The following is a 15,506-nucleotide window of genomic DNA, read 5'->3' as shown; positions in this document are numbered from 1 at the left end:
CTCCAAAATGACACATGCTCATGCATGCAGAATTTTACAAACAATTGTAGGATGGGTATGGCTCTCTCAGAGCCTGTCTGGGGAACTCTAAGGGTCAGTGTTTCTCTAGTCAGATCCCTGTTTTGCAGGCTTTTGTTGTTGGGCAGTGGCACGTGACCAGTGTCATTGGCTGTGGCCTGGTGTCCTTGCTGAGAACAGCAGAGCTGCCTTCAGGGAACTGGTCAGAGTCTCACCTGGTTCCAGACCCTATTACTTTGTCCTACGTGGCTCATTCAGTCCTTACAACAACGCTTATCCCGAATTTTCGGACATGGGCACAGAGGCTCAGAGATGTTGCATCACTTGCCCAAGGCAGCCCAGCGAGTAAGTGGCAGAGCAGGATTTGAAGCCAGGCTCAGAGCCCAGGCTTGACGATGCCTCTGTGCCCACCCAGGGAAGGGAGTGCATCCCCAGGTGAGAGGGTTATGTACACAGAGGGGTCCTGAGGGGTTGCTCTGTTCCACACTCGGCTCCTGGTTTTATAACTCACAAAAATGTAGGTGTTATCACAGAGCATCACTCATGTGGGACTGTGGGTTCAGGCCCTTTTTTGAAGTCTTGCCCTTTCTAGATACTGATCTTCTAGGGTGATGGAGCTTCGTACGCATGAACTGTTGAGTGATTGGCTCAGATCTGAGCAGTCGGTCACACTAGGCTTACAGTTACAAGAACTTAACTGAGGATAATCTTGACTCTGATTTCTTCCCATTTTATAGCTGAGCCGCGTGAATGGCACGTCGTCGCCACAGTCACCCCTGAGCACGCCTGGCAGGGTCGCTGCGGTGGGGCCTTATATCCAGGTTCCCAGCACCGGCAGCTATCCTGCCCCCGGAGACCCCATAAAGCCCCAGTCTCTCACTATCGCCTCAAGTGCTGCCCACGGAAGATCCAAATCCGGTGAGTGGCCTGGGTCCTCTTTCGGGGGGAGAGTGAGCAGGAAGGGGGACTGTGGGGGGAACAGTGGCCTCAGAGAAGACTCCCATGTTGCACCCAGCCTCTGTGATGTGTCCTCCAAGGCACTTGGTCCTCTAGGGCAGCATTTGGGGAGCTGTGTGCCACCACAGTAATGATGATCCTAAAACAAGAACAGGTTCTCTTTTTTGGACTCAGTGTCCTTACTGTGTGGCTTCTCAAAACACAAATTAGTTAAGACTTGAGCCTCTCCCGCCACAGGTTTTGTTTGCCTGTGAGGGTGCTCGCTGGCGGCAGGGGACGCGTCACTGTAGCCTGGGCTGCCGCTCGTCCTCACGCTGCAGCCCAGGCAGAGGGCTGCCCCCACATCAGCAGAGCCTGTAGCTGCTCTGCCTTCCCTACCCAGCATGGTCTCTGTCCACCAGAGAGTCCACAAGCCACCCCTTTGGCTCTTGGCCACCCTGAATCGTGCGGTGTGACCGGACTCAGGGCCCCAGCGCCGAGCCGGTGCGTAGCTGTCCCGATGACATGGAGCCCCTGCGGCGCCCCCAGCTTCCTAGCCGAGCGCAGGCCCAGGTCTCCACGGAGACTCTGCACTGTGTGCTCAGAGGAAGACGGCTGTGCTTTAAACTGATGCATGAGATGCCAGGGCTCCTTGGCAGTGAGACTTTGTATATGACAGGGCTGCCATGCTGGCCCATCACACACAGAATCACAGAGCACACGTGACATGCCTGACAGCAGTAGTGCTGACTGGGTCAGGGCTACATTTTGAGGACGTTTTTCCAGGTTTGGTGGTAGATTTGTGTTGGTCTTTCGTTTGGTCGCTTTGAGTTCTCTTGCCTGGCACCTGGTCTGAGCAGCAACACCACTGCTGCCCCCGCTGGAGGACCCGGGGCTTGCTCTGACCCAGGTGGGAGGAGGTGTCCCCAGTCCTCGTGGGCCACGTGCCCGGCTCAGATCTCTTCGTGGCTGTGTCTCAGAAGCCACGTGGAGTGCGTGGTCGGCATGAAACTCTAATTGCAGCTTTCTTTGATAAGCTGTTATTTATAGTTTGAACCACCCGATGGTGGGAGTATATATTCAGCTATTGCCGATGGCAGATAATTAGCACAGCCGGCTCCTTCTCTGCTTAAATATCTCAAACCTGCCCCAAGCTGAGGATGGCTCGAGTTTCCCCTCTTCTCTGTGGGTGTGTGCTAGGCCGCCTCACAGAGGCTGCTGGGAGAAGACCCCTCGCAGGGCCGGGAGACCGTGTCCTCCGGAGGTTCGGCAGTAGCCTCGCTCCTTCTCTGCTGTGGGGTGAGTGGGCGCAGGAGACCTGTGTCACCCCCACGTTGGGGGGCAGTATCTCGGCCCAGATGTAGAGCCGGGGTGAGAAAATCTCCCAGGGGAGACTAACTGTGCTGTCGGCTGTCCTTCTGGTTCCCGTGTCACACAGATGGCCGTGGTAAACCCAGAGTGACCAGCTCGTGGGCAGTGTCAGACCTCGACGTCGGGCCTGACTGTGGCTCGTCACAGCGCCCCACAAGCCCGTTTGCAAACCGTATGTTGGCCGGCAGGTCCGGTGGGAAGCTCTGGTGACAGTGCCAAATCAGCCGTGGCTGTTCTTCCAAACTGACAAAGGCCTGCTCCTCACATTCAGGCTTGAGACAGAAGCCACATATATGTTAATTGGTCCCTACCTTCAACCGGTGTGAGATTTGGGCTGGGTCGAAACACCAGATCATCCTCAGGAAGGGTTTGACAGGTGCTGGCCCAGCAAGGGTTTTTTGGTTTTGTTTTTACAAAATTAAGATGATTTTCTGAGTTCATTATGAGGGTTTTAGTTTTATCTTCAGTACAGGAATCTCCCATCATACTTACAGATGATTTTGTCCCTTTATAATAATAATAAATGGTCTTCCTTCTGTACCTCCTGCCTCATCCTGAAGAAAGAAAATTCCTAGTCCCTGTCCAGTCCCTTTGTGCCTGATTTCTGCGAACTCTGCCATGGCTGTGGGATCTGAGGAGCAGCTGGGGGCCGCATTTTATGTGATCCTGAGAGAGGCCGGGGACTCTAGCCCCCACGGCCAGCCCCATCCTCCCTCCTGAGTCAGCAGCAGGCTCTGTCCATCTTCCCCTCAGCCCGGAGTTTGCACCTCGGTGCGTCCTTGGTGAACCTGTGCATCTCTGGCCCACACACCCCCCGGTCTGATACAACCAAGGGGGTGTGAAAGCACACACACTTCTGGCCCGGAAGAGGCTGATGGGCCACACAGAGCAAAGCGATGGTTTGGGCTAAGGCCTGGGAATGCCTCACCAGGGCCCTAGCAGCGGCCTGGAGCCTGCAGTGGTTTCCAGCCATGGAGGAACTGAGCCGGAGTAGCAGTGGACACAATGGGCTGGCCGTGCTGCTGCCAGAGATAGATTTGGCTTAGGAGCTGTTGCTGCTCGGGCACTCAGAGGCCCTCTCATCCTCACTGCGCTGACGCTGCCTTGTATGGCTGTGTGCAGAGTGGATTTGAGAGTTTGCTCTTCCTGTTTTGTGAGTCGCAGGTTTGGGCTCAAGCACAGTTGCTGTAAGGGAGGGTGATTTCCCTGCTGCTCTGCTGTTGCCCCACCTGCCCGTGCTGGCAGATGGGAGGAGAGGCGAGGGTGTGCTACTCTTACAGGAGGGCCCAGAACAGTGCCCCTGGCTGCTTTCCCTCCCATACGGCTGATGGCTGGGAGGGTTCCCACTCCGGTCCAGCCCTGTACCGCTGCGGAGAGAAGCAGGGGCCTGAGGCGGGCTGAGATCTAACCCTGTGGGCTCACTGTGAGTGGGCCTGTGTTACCAGGGAATGCTTCTGCACCCTTTCTCAGTTTGGAAGACGCTATGTTAAAAAACATACCTTTTCAGTGGCTGTCCTGAAAATGCTGGGTTGACTGGCTTTCTAATCACTGCAACAGAATAATAGCCTGCTACTCCAATCACTGGGAACTTGTACTGTCCTCCTGTGATCATGAATTATTTTAAGAGGGTGGAAATTTCTAACAGATTAAAGTCAAATCTTTCTTTTAATACTAGAAGCAGTACAGGTCAAACCTGTTATGAAGTCAAAAGATGTCTTTTTTTATATTGCTGTCTGTATTTGTAAATAGTGTTTGAAAACCAAGTGCCGACGCTTATGTTATTCATTGGTGTCGATGTAATGGCTTTGACCTGTATTTCAGTGGGCGCTAAGAATGTTTCTGCAATCCTCTGGTCCCTCGCCCGGGCTGGAGCAGCCCTGTGCTTGGTCATGGAGTCTCTGCACATGTGACCGCACGTGGGCACTGGTGAGGCGGTGCCGGCAGAGGCCGACCTTGGTCGTCCTGCCGCGCAGCAGCCGGTGTGTGTGTGGGGGGCGCCTCCTGGTCATGGAGCTCCATCAGGGCGTGACGTTCCAGAAGGTGATTTTTGCTTCTGGCAGGGGGTTATTCTTATGTTGGTTCAACTAATTTCAAGAAAAATCTTACTTAAATTCTGTGTTCTTTTCAAGCCAATGATGGAAACTGGCCAACATTAAAACAAAATTCTAGCTCTTTGGTGAAACCGACGCAGATCGCCAGTGTGGACTGGAAGGACCCGAACGTGGAGGGGCCTCTCAAGCAGGGGGCCGTCTCGAGCCAGCCTATGCCCTTGTCAGCCTTGGGAGCCCCGGAGAAGCTGGTAGGCCGTTTGTCTTTGTCACAAAACACAAACAAGCTCCTGACTGACTACATCCTTATTTAGCCTTCGTCTTTATCTAAGTGGTAGGAGGTGTCACGAGGCAAATTAATCCTGCTGGTGTCCAAATCATACCCAAGTCTGAAGGAGTTCATGGACCGACCCTGAGCACGAGAGTGGGGTACAGGTGTGAGGCCTTTGGTCAGGGTCGTTCACCCTGCTGTTCACCCCCACGGCGTGCCCCGTGCCTGGTCACAAGCCTGTTTGAAGGATTACAAGTCCTGCTTTGTGCTCTTGTGACCGTGGATGGAAACGTGCTTGACTTTTCAAAGGATGACTTTGTCTTTCTTTTTAACACCTAAATTTAGGGCATCGAGATTGGTAAAGTGCCACCTCCCATCCCTGGTGTCGGCAAGCAGCTGCCCCCGAGCTATGGGACGTACCCAAGCCCTGCGCCTGTGGGCCCAGGCTCGACAAACTCCCTGGAGAGGAGGAAGGAGGGCAGCTTGCCCAGGCCCAGCGCAGGCCTGCCCAGTCGGCAGAAACCTGCACCGCTGCCCCCTGCGGCTGGCCCCCACCAGCCAGGGTCCTCCCAGCAGATTCAGCAGAGGATTTCTGTGCCACCAAGTCCCACGTACCCACCGGCGGGGCTGCCTGCCTTTCCAGCTGGAGACGGCAAACCTGAACTCCCACTAACTGTGGCCATTAGGCCCTTCCTGGCTGATAAAGGGTCAAGGCCACAATCCCCCAGGAAAGGACCACAGACAGTGAATTCAAGTTCCATATACTCCATGTACCTCCAGCAAGCCACGCCACCTAAGAAGTACCAGCCAGCGGCGCACAGCACCTTAAATAAGTCGGTTAAAGCAGGTATGGTGGGTTTGCACTCTCCATCTCTCGGGGTGAGGAAATCATACTTGAGAAAATGCCAATCCATATCCTTACTTTTGGGCCACGTGCTGTTTAGGATTAAACTTGATTCTTACATAAAGTGCGGCCTTGGGTATCTGTGTGAGATGGGGGTAAAAGATGACATGCATAGAGCAGTTCTGCAGGTGGACCACAGCTCTCTGACTTCCTGTCTGAGTGCCCGCCTGCCCACATTTCTCAGGAAATCCAGGTCTCGGAAGGCTGGCACTTTGGAATTTCCTCTTTTCCTCCTGCTTCGTAGTAACTTGTACAGGACCTATCTGGGGAGCCGGCGTAGTAGGAGCACTGCCTGGATCTGATCCCCCTGGCCTCCTAGCAGTAGCTGAGCCAGGCCCCTAGGGGGTGATGCGAGGGGGGACGGTTTTGCTGCTTTGGGATCCTTTCCCAGAGCCCACAGGGGAGAAGAGCCCTGGTTTGGGTGCAGGAACATCAGCCCCGGGCCTCCTGGGGAGGCAGGTGTGAGCACAGAGCCCAGTTCCCCACATACGGAGGCTGACGGTGATTCCTCCCTGTGCGGCAGGATCCTGGGCATCTGGGCTGGGCTGGGGCTTCTTCAGACGTTCTTGGCGTGGGCTGCAGAACATTTCTAGAATCTAGTTTGAGAATCCCTAGGCAGGCTAGGCCACCCTGTGCCCAGGGATCTCCCAGGTGGATACACCAGCACTGGCCTGTGGCAGGCCCTGGCCCACGGGGGAAAGGCTTGCCGGGGCCACCGGATGAGCCTTCCTTTCTGAGGTGGCCTGCGTTTTACATCATTTGGCTTGGTCCCAGGTCACGTGGGTTCTCCTTGGCCAGGAAACAGTGAATACCTGTTTAGGGCAGGAAGGCAGGTTTGCAACCTTTTGTTCTTTTTCATTTGAGAAAGACCCAGTTCTGTAAAAACTGATAAACTAGAGACACTCCACCTTCCAGAAGGAGTTGGTGGGGTTCTGTGAGCAGCAGGTTCCTTTGGGATTGAATATGGGGACTTAGCACCCTCAGTGGCAGATGACAGTCTGTAGGAGCCCATCTCTGTGTCTTCAAAGGTGCCTGGTGAGCAGGCCCCAGACGCCACAGGCTGCTGAGGTGGGTGTCCTCTGTGTCTCCCCAGTGTACGGTAAACCCGTTCTGCCCTCCGGCTCCGCATCCCCGTCGCCGCTACCGTTTCTTCATGGGTCGCTGGCCACAAGCGCCTCGCATCCCCTGCCGCCTTCAGAAAGTGCTGAGAAGGAGCCAGAGCAGGACAGCCCTGCCGCCCCCGGAGACGGGGCCGCCGTGGAGAGCCTGCCGCGGCCGCTCAGCCCCACCAAGCTCACGCCCATTGTGCACTCGCCGTTGCGCTACCAGAGCGATGCTGACCTGGAGGCCCTGCGCAGGAAGCTGGCCAACGCGCCCCGGCCCCTGAAGAAGCGCGGCTCCATCACGGAGCCAGAGGGCCCCGGCGGGCCCAACATCCAGAAGCTGCTGTATCAGCGCTTCAACACCCTGGCTGGGGGCATGGAGGGCACCCCCTTCTACCAGCCCAGCCCCTCGCGGGACTTCCTGGGTTCCTTAGCCGACGTGGACAATGGGAACACCGCTGCCAACGGGAACCTGGGCGAGGCCGGCCCCACCCTGCCCACGGCCCCGCTCCCGGCCGAGCCTGCCCCCGCCTCGGATGCCAATGACAACCGGCTCCCTTCCCCCGAACCGGAGGGGCCCATCTGTCCCCTGAACACCCACCAAACGGCTGAGCCTGCCGAGGACGACAACAACAACGTGGCCGCGGCCCCGCCCACCGAGCCGCCGCTCCCCCCATCGCTTCCCCCCGCCGCGCCCCCGCCGGTGGCCCCTACGGTGGGTGCTGCCCCGGATCAGGGCCACGGCTCCCTAGTCACCCAGCCAGTGCCTGTGGAGGGCGTGCCTGCGTTGGGGCTGCTGGGAGCAGTGGGGCTCATCCGGGGCACGAGGGGCGGTGGCCTCTTACCAGAGAGCCAGCCTGGGGGCCCGAGGCGGACCTGAGGAAGGGCAGCCATGTGGGGATCAGAAGGGCAGGCAGCAAGGGGAAGGAGAACCTTCTAGACAGAGCCCTGGAGGGAGGGCAGTGCTGCAGGAGCAGAGGCAGGTGGGAGCCCCTCACGGCTGGCAGGGCGGAAGCAGTTGGGCTCGGCTGTGACCCCCCCCCACCCCCCGTTTGCTGCCCCTCTCGGGTGCCCATGGTGCAGCCCGGCCCCTGAGGCAGAGACACCCTCCGGAGCCAGGCTGGGCTGGCCTGAGAGCGGGCTGGCCCGGGGTGCCCGGCACCACTCGGGGCTGCGGGTGAAGCTCTGCCTTGGGCTTTCGGCCCTCCCCTCTTCCCCGCTTCCCCCCGGGCCTGCTTCCGTGGGGTCACCCTGAAATCCGAAGCTTCCTCCCGATAGAGCAAACGGACCAACCTGAAGAAGCCCAACTCGGAGAGGACGGGGCACGGGCTGAGGGTCCGCTTCAACCCGCTGGCGCTTCTCCTTGACGCCTCCCTGGAGGGGGAGTTCGACCTGGTGCAGAGGATCATCTACGAGGTGAGTGGGCGGGCGGCCGCAGCCCTGGTGGCCCCGGGCAGGGCTGGGGCTCACGCGCCCTTTGTCCTAGGTGGAGGACCCCAGCAAGCCCAACGACGAGGGCATCACCCCACTGCACAACGCCGTCTGTGCCGGGCACCACCAGATTGTGAAGTTCCTGCTGGATTTCGGGGTCAACGTGAATGCCGCCGACAGCGACGGCTGGTGAGGGCCCCGGGGCGCTGGGGAGAAGGGAAGAGGACGAGGGTGGCAACTTGGTCCCAGGCCTGCGTATCCTCCTGGTCTTCGTTCTCGCGGGGGTTTTGTTAAAGGCTCGGCCGTGATCACGCTCTTCACGTGGCTGACCGCTGACTGTAGGCTGAGCCTCTGCTGATCCATACGTTTTTAAGCGGCCAGAAAGCCTGTGTGGAGGGGAGCCTCGCAGGCCAGCCGCTGCGCCGCAGGCCCTGTGCCCCGTGGGTCTCATCGTGAGCTGCAGGCAGCAGTCTGCACTGCTGCGTTTGAACAGCTGTTTTTTGTATATTGTGGTGAAACACAGCCGTCACTGTCGCAGCCATTGTAAGGGACACATCATTGGTGTGAGGGACATTCGTGCTGTTGCACTGTGAACACCCAGCTTCCAGGCCGGTGTTCAGTCCACTCCCCGCCCGCCCTTTTCAGAAACGTGTGTGTGGCCCAAAACTGTTAGTAGAAGTGAGGCCACTACACAGCAGCACAGCAGCTGGCGGGGCACTGAGCACACAGCCCTGGGGGCCGCCTGGGACCCGGCCGGGCGTGAGCACCTCCTCTGTCCCTGCAGGACGCCGCTGCACTGCGCCGCTTCCTGCAACAGCGTCCACCTCTGCAAACAGCTGGTGGAGAGCGGCGCCGCCATCTTCGCCTCCACCATCAGCGACGTCGAGACTGCTGCGGACAAGTGCGAAGAAGCGGAGGAAGGCTACCCCCAGTGCTCCCAGTTCTTACACGGTGCGGGGCGGGCGGCCGGGGGTCCCCAGGGGAGAGGCCTGTGAGGGCTGAGGTGTCCCAGGGTGGGTCTCCCATCCTGTCCTGTGGGGGAGGGAAGCTCCCTTCTCCATTAGGCAGCGCTGGGTTTTCCAAGGGCTAAACAGTCACAGGCCATCCACGCTACACCCGATGGGAGAACCTGTGGGCCCAGCCTACCTTAGACCCTGGGGACAAAGTGACAAATGAAACAGGCAATGCCCTCCAGGCCCAGCTCCCAGGACAGAGGCCTTGCGGCGGGGCGGGGGGGGCGGCCGGCCTTCCTGGGGACCCGCAGGCGAGTCCTGGGTGTGCGCTCACTGGGTCGCAGTGGCTCCGTCGCTCTGGTGGTGAGTGCTTCCCACTGTCCAAGAGCAAGTCCCGCGGCTTCTTTAGTCATCGACTTTTGGGAGTTTGTTCTGCGTGTGGGCTATAAGTTTCACCTTAAGAAACGCCTTTTAGAACAACACTGCTTTGCTTCTGGACACAAAGGTTCCGCCACGGTCCTCTTGCTGGGACGTGGAAGGGACTGTTGGCTTTAAGCAGAGGGTGGCAGCTGGCCTGGCTTCTGACCGCTCCACTGCGGCCCCCGCCGGGCTGCCCAAGGACAGCAGCGTGTCCCTTCTGGTCCTGCTGTGGGGCTTTCTCTGCAGCCCGCCCTCCATGGAGACCTGACCGTTTGCTCTCCCGTCCCAGGGGTGCAGGAGAAGTTGGGCGTGATGAACAAAGGCGTGGTGTATGCTCTGTGGGCTTACGAGGCCCAGAACAGTGACGAGCTGTCCTTCCACGAAGGGGATGCCCTCACCATCCTGAGGCGCAAGGACGAAAGCGAGACGGACTGGTGGTGGGCTCGCTTTGGGGACCGGGAGGGCTATGTGCCCAAAACCCTGCTGGGGGTAAGCACTCAGCGCGGCACCTGGGGCCACGTGCCGGAGCCAGCTGTCCCCTCTACCTGCCCGTGGGCGTAACCCGGGCTCCAATCCTGCGGGCGGGAGACTGCCTTTCTCCAAGCCTCATGGGAGCCGTGGGGGGGGGGCATCTGCCGGAGCCCCCCGACAGGGGCTGCTCACAGAGTGCTCTGCTCGTGGGGTCGGTAATGGGGTGGGGGACAGGGCGACTGCAGGCTGCTCCTCTGAGTTGCACTGATGGTTCCTCAGACCCTTGGCAGGGCCGTGCCTTTGCTCTCATGCTCCGTGCCCAGTGGGGCTGGCAGATGCTTTCGTGACACAGTCACTGGACACCGTGGGCCTGCCAGGCACCTTTAGGGGCCTTACAGACAGTGTCAGTGTCGAGTGCCCTGAGAGGAAGAGGAATGGGGTATCCTGGGAGTTGGGAAGTTCTCCGTAGGAGGGTGACAAGCTGAACTTCGGCCTGAAGGAGCTGGTGTGCGGACTTCTGAGGGCAGCCTGGCCTCTGGAAGGGGTTCCTGCCCAGTGGGTCGTCCCCTTGTCCTAACTCCTGTCCCTTGCTTCCCAGTTGTACCCACGGATCAAACCCCGACAGCGAACACTGGCCTGAACTTCCCTTTGGAGCACCGCACGGGCTTTCCAGCGACGAGGAGCCACTGAAGAGATGATTCTGCCATTTCCCCCCCCCGGGAAGCTGAAGCTAGAAATGGCTTTACTGGTGCTCCCTTTATCAGACAGTGTCCACAATGTGAAAGCCCGGCAGGTTCTAGGTGAGGCCCCTTCTCTGGTCTGCCCGCAGCTGGGAGAGAGACATTCGCCTCCAGGAAGACCGACTTTTGCCAGTTACTGTAAATCCAAATACCCAGCTTTCTAAACAACTGCCCCTGTTGCCAGTAAGAAGCCCTGTAATTAACCCCTGGTCGGTTGCCAAGGAAGATGAATGCTGTCACACACTTGGGCCCCAAGGCCGTCATCCCTCATTCCCGGTGTCACCCCAGCCCCAACAATGAAAACTTGCAGCTGCCGTGAGGTGCGTCCCCTCACTAGAGCCCTGCCCTCCCGTTCACTAGAAATCACAGAAACCCGGGCACCTTTTTCATCCTCACCACATGCGTTTCTTCATCACCAAACGAGGCCCTGTCTGGAGACTTCTGTCCAGCAGTGGTGCCTGGTGTGTGGGCTCCACTTCCTGTTCCAGGCCTCGGTCTAGGTCACCGACAGGCCGTGGATGCGAGGGACCTTAAAATCAAGTGACACGTGGTCAGGAGTCTCAGCACAGCACTGCCTTCTCTGCAGCCTTGTGCTGCCCCGGTGTGGTCCCCACCCCTCCCAGCGTGGACGTGCAGCCCATGGGCCAGGAGGCGGTGGACGCAGGGATGCCTGCAAAGTCACGGGGGCAGCTATGGGGGTGGGAGGGCAGGGGCCCTGGCTCCCCGGTCCCGGCCGTGACACCATAACCTGCCTGGTTCCAGACTTGAAGCAAGTAAGGCGCTTCCCTGAGGCGTCAACTGTACGTACAGGCTTTTATATACCAAAACTATTTTTTGACTAAACCACTCGAAACTGTCAGAACCATGTTGGAAATGTTTTTTTCTCTCATTAAAATCCAGGCCCTGAGCTTATTTTCCATGTGTGAGTCTTGCGTGTAATTTACGTACAGACACGTGTAGGTCCTTGTTGTAGAGCCACCCACCTTTAAGCGCTGATTGTGCACCGTGTGTTGATGGGAAGCGAACACCCTGCAAGGCAGTCTCTGCGGATGCCGTGTAGACGTGCACACGGTAAACTGCTGTCTCTCACCGGAGGCTGTGACTGAGTCTTGCGTTCTGGAGCCAGAACTGAGCTGAGCGTGAAGCTCAGGTTGTCTGGACACAGCGAGGTGAGGCCTGATCCGTATTTTCAAAATAGGTTTTAATCGTAAGCTTTATATACAAATTGTTGTACAATTATTTTAATAAAGGGAAATAGTGAAAAGTACAAAACACAAATCTTGTTCCTTCCCCTGTGAAGTAGCAAAGGTTTGTTCATAGCCCCAGATGAGTGACACATGAACGGGCAGTCTGTGAGATGCGCTCCAGTACAAATCAGGCCAAGTCACCACTGCCCAGATCACTTCTGTGGAAGAATTAATGGAACGAACATCAAGGGGCCAGAACCATCTAGTAAACTTGGGCACTCATAAAAACATGGTATAGATTATGCTAAAAAGATTTTAGCAGTAGTGTAGCTCAGTCTCTCCCACCCCCAGTTAGGCATCGATGAGACAAATTCTAAAGCACGAGGTGTTCTGAGCATTAATCAACTGTGTACATATTGCACTAGGTAAGCTCCGAGTACTTGAGTTGCGTTTCCAGCACGTGTAGGGTTAGTTGCGCCTGTGCGTGCTCGGCGAGCAGGTGCTGCTGCCCCTAGCGGACTGTCCAGCCCACGTGGCGTTACTGGTCCCGAGATTCGTAGAGAAGCTTGGCAGCCTGCAAGGTGACCAGAGATAAATGCGTGTGCCTGGCTGAATCCAGTGGGGGCACCCCGGGTAGGCAGGTGGCGGGCCTCCCTCTGGGAAAGGTGGTGGGCAGTGCTCTGAGCAGAAGGGCCAGGCCCACGGTACCTTGTGCATGGCCACCAGCCATGCTGTCGCCTGCCTTCTGCTGCCGTTTGCGTCCTCCCCGGCCGTCAGCTTCAGCTGCGTCACGCCCTCCACCCCTGGCGCCGTGTACTGCAGGGTCATGCCTGTGGCCCGCGCGTTGCCTCCTGGAGTGGGGAGACAAGGTAAGGATGCCCGAGGGGACGCTGAGCGCCCAGGGTGCCGCCGGCCCTGATGTGCTGCCGGGGCGCCTCCTCCCCAGCCCTGGTGCTGGTCTCAGACGGAGGCAGCCTGGTGGCGGGGCCTGGGCTAGGGGCTGCCCAGCGGACGAGCCCAAGCTCACAGGCCCGGCACCACGTGACCGAGAACCCAGGGAGAGGTGCGGCGCCGTTGGGAGGGCTGCCCAGGCTGCACCCACCCTACTCTGGAGAGCCAGGGTCAAAGCGGAGGGCACAAGTGCCACCAACACCCCACTAGTACACGAGCTCCCGAAAAGATGCCGTGTGGGGTCGGCCTGCTGGGACACTGCCGGCCTTTGGGCTGTGACGCCATGGACGACGACGGGACCCCAGCACCTGCTCTGAGAACCAACGGCTGGAGGAACAGACGGCCCTTCTGTCACGACTGCAGTCAGAAAAGTGGCAAGGAGACCAAGCCTCACAGCGGAGTTTACCTACCTACAGCTGTTCTACTTTGTGACTTGGGAGGAAAACTCCATTGTGAGCCGTTACCCAGCTCAGAAGATCCCTTCCATCAGACGCAAGTCTCAGAGTCAAACGTAGGCCGGCAGGGGAGCAGGTGCTGGGTGGGAGAGGCCCGGCCCACCGGGAGGGTCGATCCAGCTGGAAGTGCCCCGCTACCCAAGGCCTGGGACGCCCCCCATGACCTTTCATAAGCCACGGTTCGACCCTGGGTGTCAAGCGGCTTGTCCCCGCCTGGGCTCCTTGCAGGAGTGCCCCCCGCCCCCGGGCTCTGGGGCAGGCAGGCTGTGCTCTGCCCACCCCCCGCTCCCATAAGTAGACTTCTACTGGCCCAGGCCACGTTTCCATGGCTCCTACGACCGCTGTCGCATTTTGAGTCTGTGGCCGGCAGAGCTGCATGCAAGTACCTGGGCCTCGACAGAAAGTGCGCGACGCTGCTGTGGCCACCGCCCCCGCCCCCTGGGGAACACATTTTTCTGGACGTTTAACGGTTCCAGAAGCCTGGGCAGAGCAGGGCTCACTGTCCTCCCAGCACCGCCACAAGGGGGCGCATAGCGCCACCAGCCCCCGGCCCCACCCACACGTGGGAAGGACACGGAGGGAGGCCCCGGCCTGGGTGGGGGGTGGCCCCCCGCTTCTCCGGACCGTGACTTCCGCACCTTCGACTCAGGGCCCAGCACAGGTGCCGCCAGGCACAGCCTGTGCTCGGGGACAGGGGGCAAACGCTGAGCCGGCCCGCTCCCCTCGCCACCCGCGGGCCCAGGAGCGCAGGGAGGCTCCTACAAGAGAACACGGGAGCGAGCGCGCTGCGGAGGGACGGGAGCGCGCTGGGGAGGGCCGCCGCCCGCGCCCCCCTCGCGTGGCCCGCTCAAGCCCAGTGGATGCCCAGGGGAGGATGCCCAGGGGACGTTAGGAAACACTGCGTAGGGCTCCCCTTGGGAGCGCAGAACTGAGCAAATGAGAGATTGCTTCACTCATGCTTTGTCTGCCCGTCTTAGACCCAACTGTCCTTCAAATCAACCAAAAGAAGGGAATGTGTGTTTCACAGAGAGCCTCGGCGTGGACCCCAGCACACAGCTGGGTCTGAAGGAGGCGCAGCCCGGCGCGGGGGCAAGGAGCGCGGCGGGGAGCTGACCTTCAGGGACGGGCTGGCTCCCCGGGAGGCTGGTATAAGTGTGCATGTCTTTTTCTACGTCAAGAAGGTAGGCAGGCAGGAGAGAAGAACAAGCAAGAGCCGATCAGAAAACAGAAAGCAAGACGGACTAAGTCACGTGGGTTTCTTCAGCGCACTGCACCCAACGCGGAACACCAACTCCACTTCCGTGGAAGGACAGCTTCTGAAGTGCGAAAGTTTAGGTGGAAAGATCCAGAACAGGCTAAGCGCTCCGCAAGCTCCAGGAGGAGGGTCGTCCCCGCAGACCCTGGGGGTCGTGGTGCTGGGCGGGCAACGATCCAGGCATCGGGGAATCTGACCGATGCCAGCTGCCGCCGGAGCCTTACCCCTGACCCGAGTCCGACAGGAAGTGAAACGTACGGAAGGGCAGAGTCCCCGCTTGTTTTACACGTTAAGCCCCATTCTCCTGGTGAGCTCCTACAGCCACTCACTAAACACAAGCCCCTGCCATGGCTGCGCGGGACGGCCCACAGACCTCGAGAGCCACCCAGGCCGGTGCCACACGGCACTCACCTCCAGGAGGGAAGCCTTCCGTGAGAATCTGCACGGCAGCAATGCGCGTGACCTCGACCTCGTGGCGACTGTCCCCGTCCAGAAGCAGGTACCTGCAGCAAACGAAGGGTGTCCACACCACGTCACTTCAGGCTCGGAGCGACAGAGCGTCAGTGCCGCGCAGCACCCGCTTTTACCTCTGGTTGCTGGAAAGACGACAGACCATCGTGTCTGGCTTCTCCGAGTTTCCAAAAGTTACCAGGAAGGTGGCTCCTGGGGATGAAAACCAGACATGAGGACCCGGCAGCTCCCTTCTCGCCTCCCCTTCCAGGCCAGCCCACCAGGGGACACGCACAGAGGACAAAAGGAAAGCAAGACAGGTGGCAGCTCTATTCTGTGGGGCCCTCGGCTGAGGCGGAAAGGCCGTGACGGGGTTGGGGTTCAACAGTGGAAATAAAAGGTGCTGCCTGGGGCTCCCAGGGGCCTTACCTCCCAAGGGCCTGGATCACAGGGCGCCGACCCTCCCCCAGTGCTCAGGGGCCACTGGGCAGCACCACCTGCCCTGCTGCCAGGAGGTGGAAGGGGCCTGCAGGCCGGGGGGG

General features: G+C 59.2%; 2 protein-coding genes across 3 annotated transcripts in view; one reads left to right on the top strand and one right to left on the bottom strand.

Annotated features, from left to right (window-relative positions):
• Positions 1–10,752, top strand: part of PPP1R13B (protein phosphatase 1 regulatory subunit 13B) — an 83,461-nt gene extending 72,709 nt beyond the window's left edge. Inside the window, exons 9-18 of one of the 2 annotated variants that reach the window (XM_029237014.1) lie at positions 756–936; positions 2,393–2,497; positions 4,455–4,624; positions 4,990–5,491; positions 6,642–7,366; positions 7,930–8,067; positions 8,138–8,271; positions 8,867–9,033; positions 9,745–9,944; positions 10,525–10,752. In XM_029237014.1, coding sequence (XP_029092847.1) covers positions 756–936; positions 2,393–2,497; positions 4,455–4,624; positions 4,990–5,491; positions 6,642–7,366; positions 7,930–8,067; positions 8,138–8,271; positions 8,867–9,033; positions 9,745–9,944; positions 10,525–10,566 — 2,364 coding nt within the window. In that variant the 3' untranslated portion in view covers positions 10,567–10,752. The remainder of the gene's footprint in view (positions 1–755; positions 937–2,392; positions 2,498–4,454; positions 4,625–4,989; positions 5,492–6,641; positions 7,367–7,929; positions 8,068–8,137; positions 8,272–8,866; positions 9,034–9,744; positions 9,945–10,524) is intronic. The other variant, XM_029237015.1, reaches the window with a different exon arrangement.
• The window catches only part of ZFYVE21 (zinc finger FYVE-type containing 21), a 15,839-nt gene continuing 10,302 nt past the window's right edge, over positions 9,970–15,506 (bottom strand). Inside the window, exons 4-7 of the mRNA XM_029237016.1 lie at positions 15,102–15,177; positions 14,926–15,017; positions 12,562–12,704; positions 9,970–12,427 (exon numbers count right to left, since the gene is read on the bottom strand). Coding sequence (XP_029092849.1) covers positions 12,392–12,427; positions 12,562–12,704; positions 14,926–15,017; positions 15,102–15,177 — 347 coding nt within the window. The 3' untranslated portion in view covers positions 9,970–12,391. The remainder of the gene's footprint in view (positions 12,428–12,561; positions 12,705–14,925; positions 15,018–15,101; positions 15,178–15,506) is intronic.

The sequence above is a fragment of the Monodon monoceros genome, unplaced genomic scaffold (assembly GCF_005190385.1).
Source record: "Monodon monoceros isolate NGI ecotype Baffin Bay Population unplaced genomic scaffold, NGI_Narwhal_1 Super_Scaffold_21, whole genome shotgun sequence".
NCBI classification, from domain to species: domain Eukaryota; kingdom Metazoa; phylum Chordata; class Mammalia; order Artiodactyla; family Monodontidae; genus Monodon; species Monodon monoceros.
This window is presented reverse-complemented; position numbering and strand designations above follow the sequence as displayed.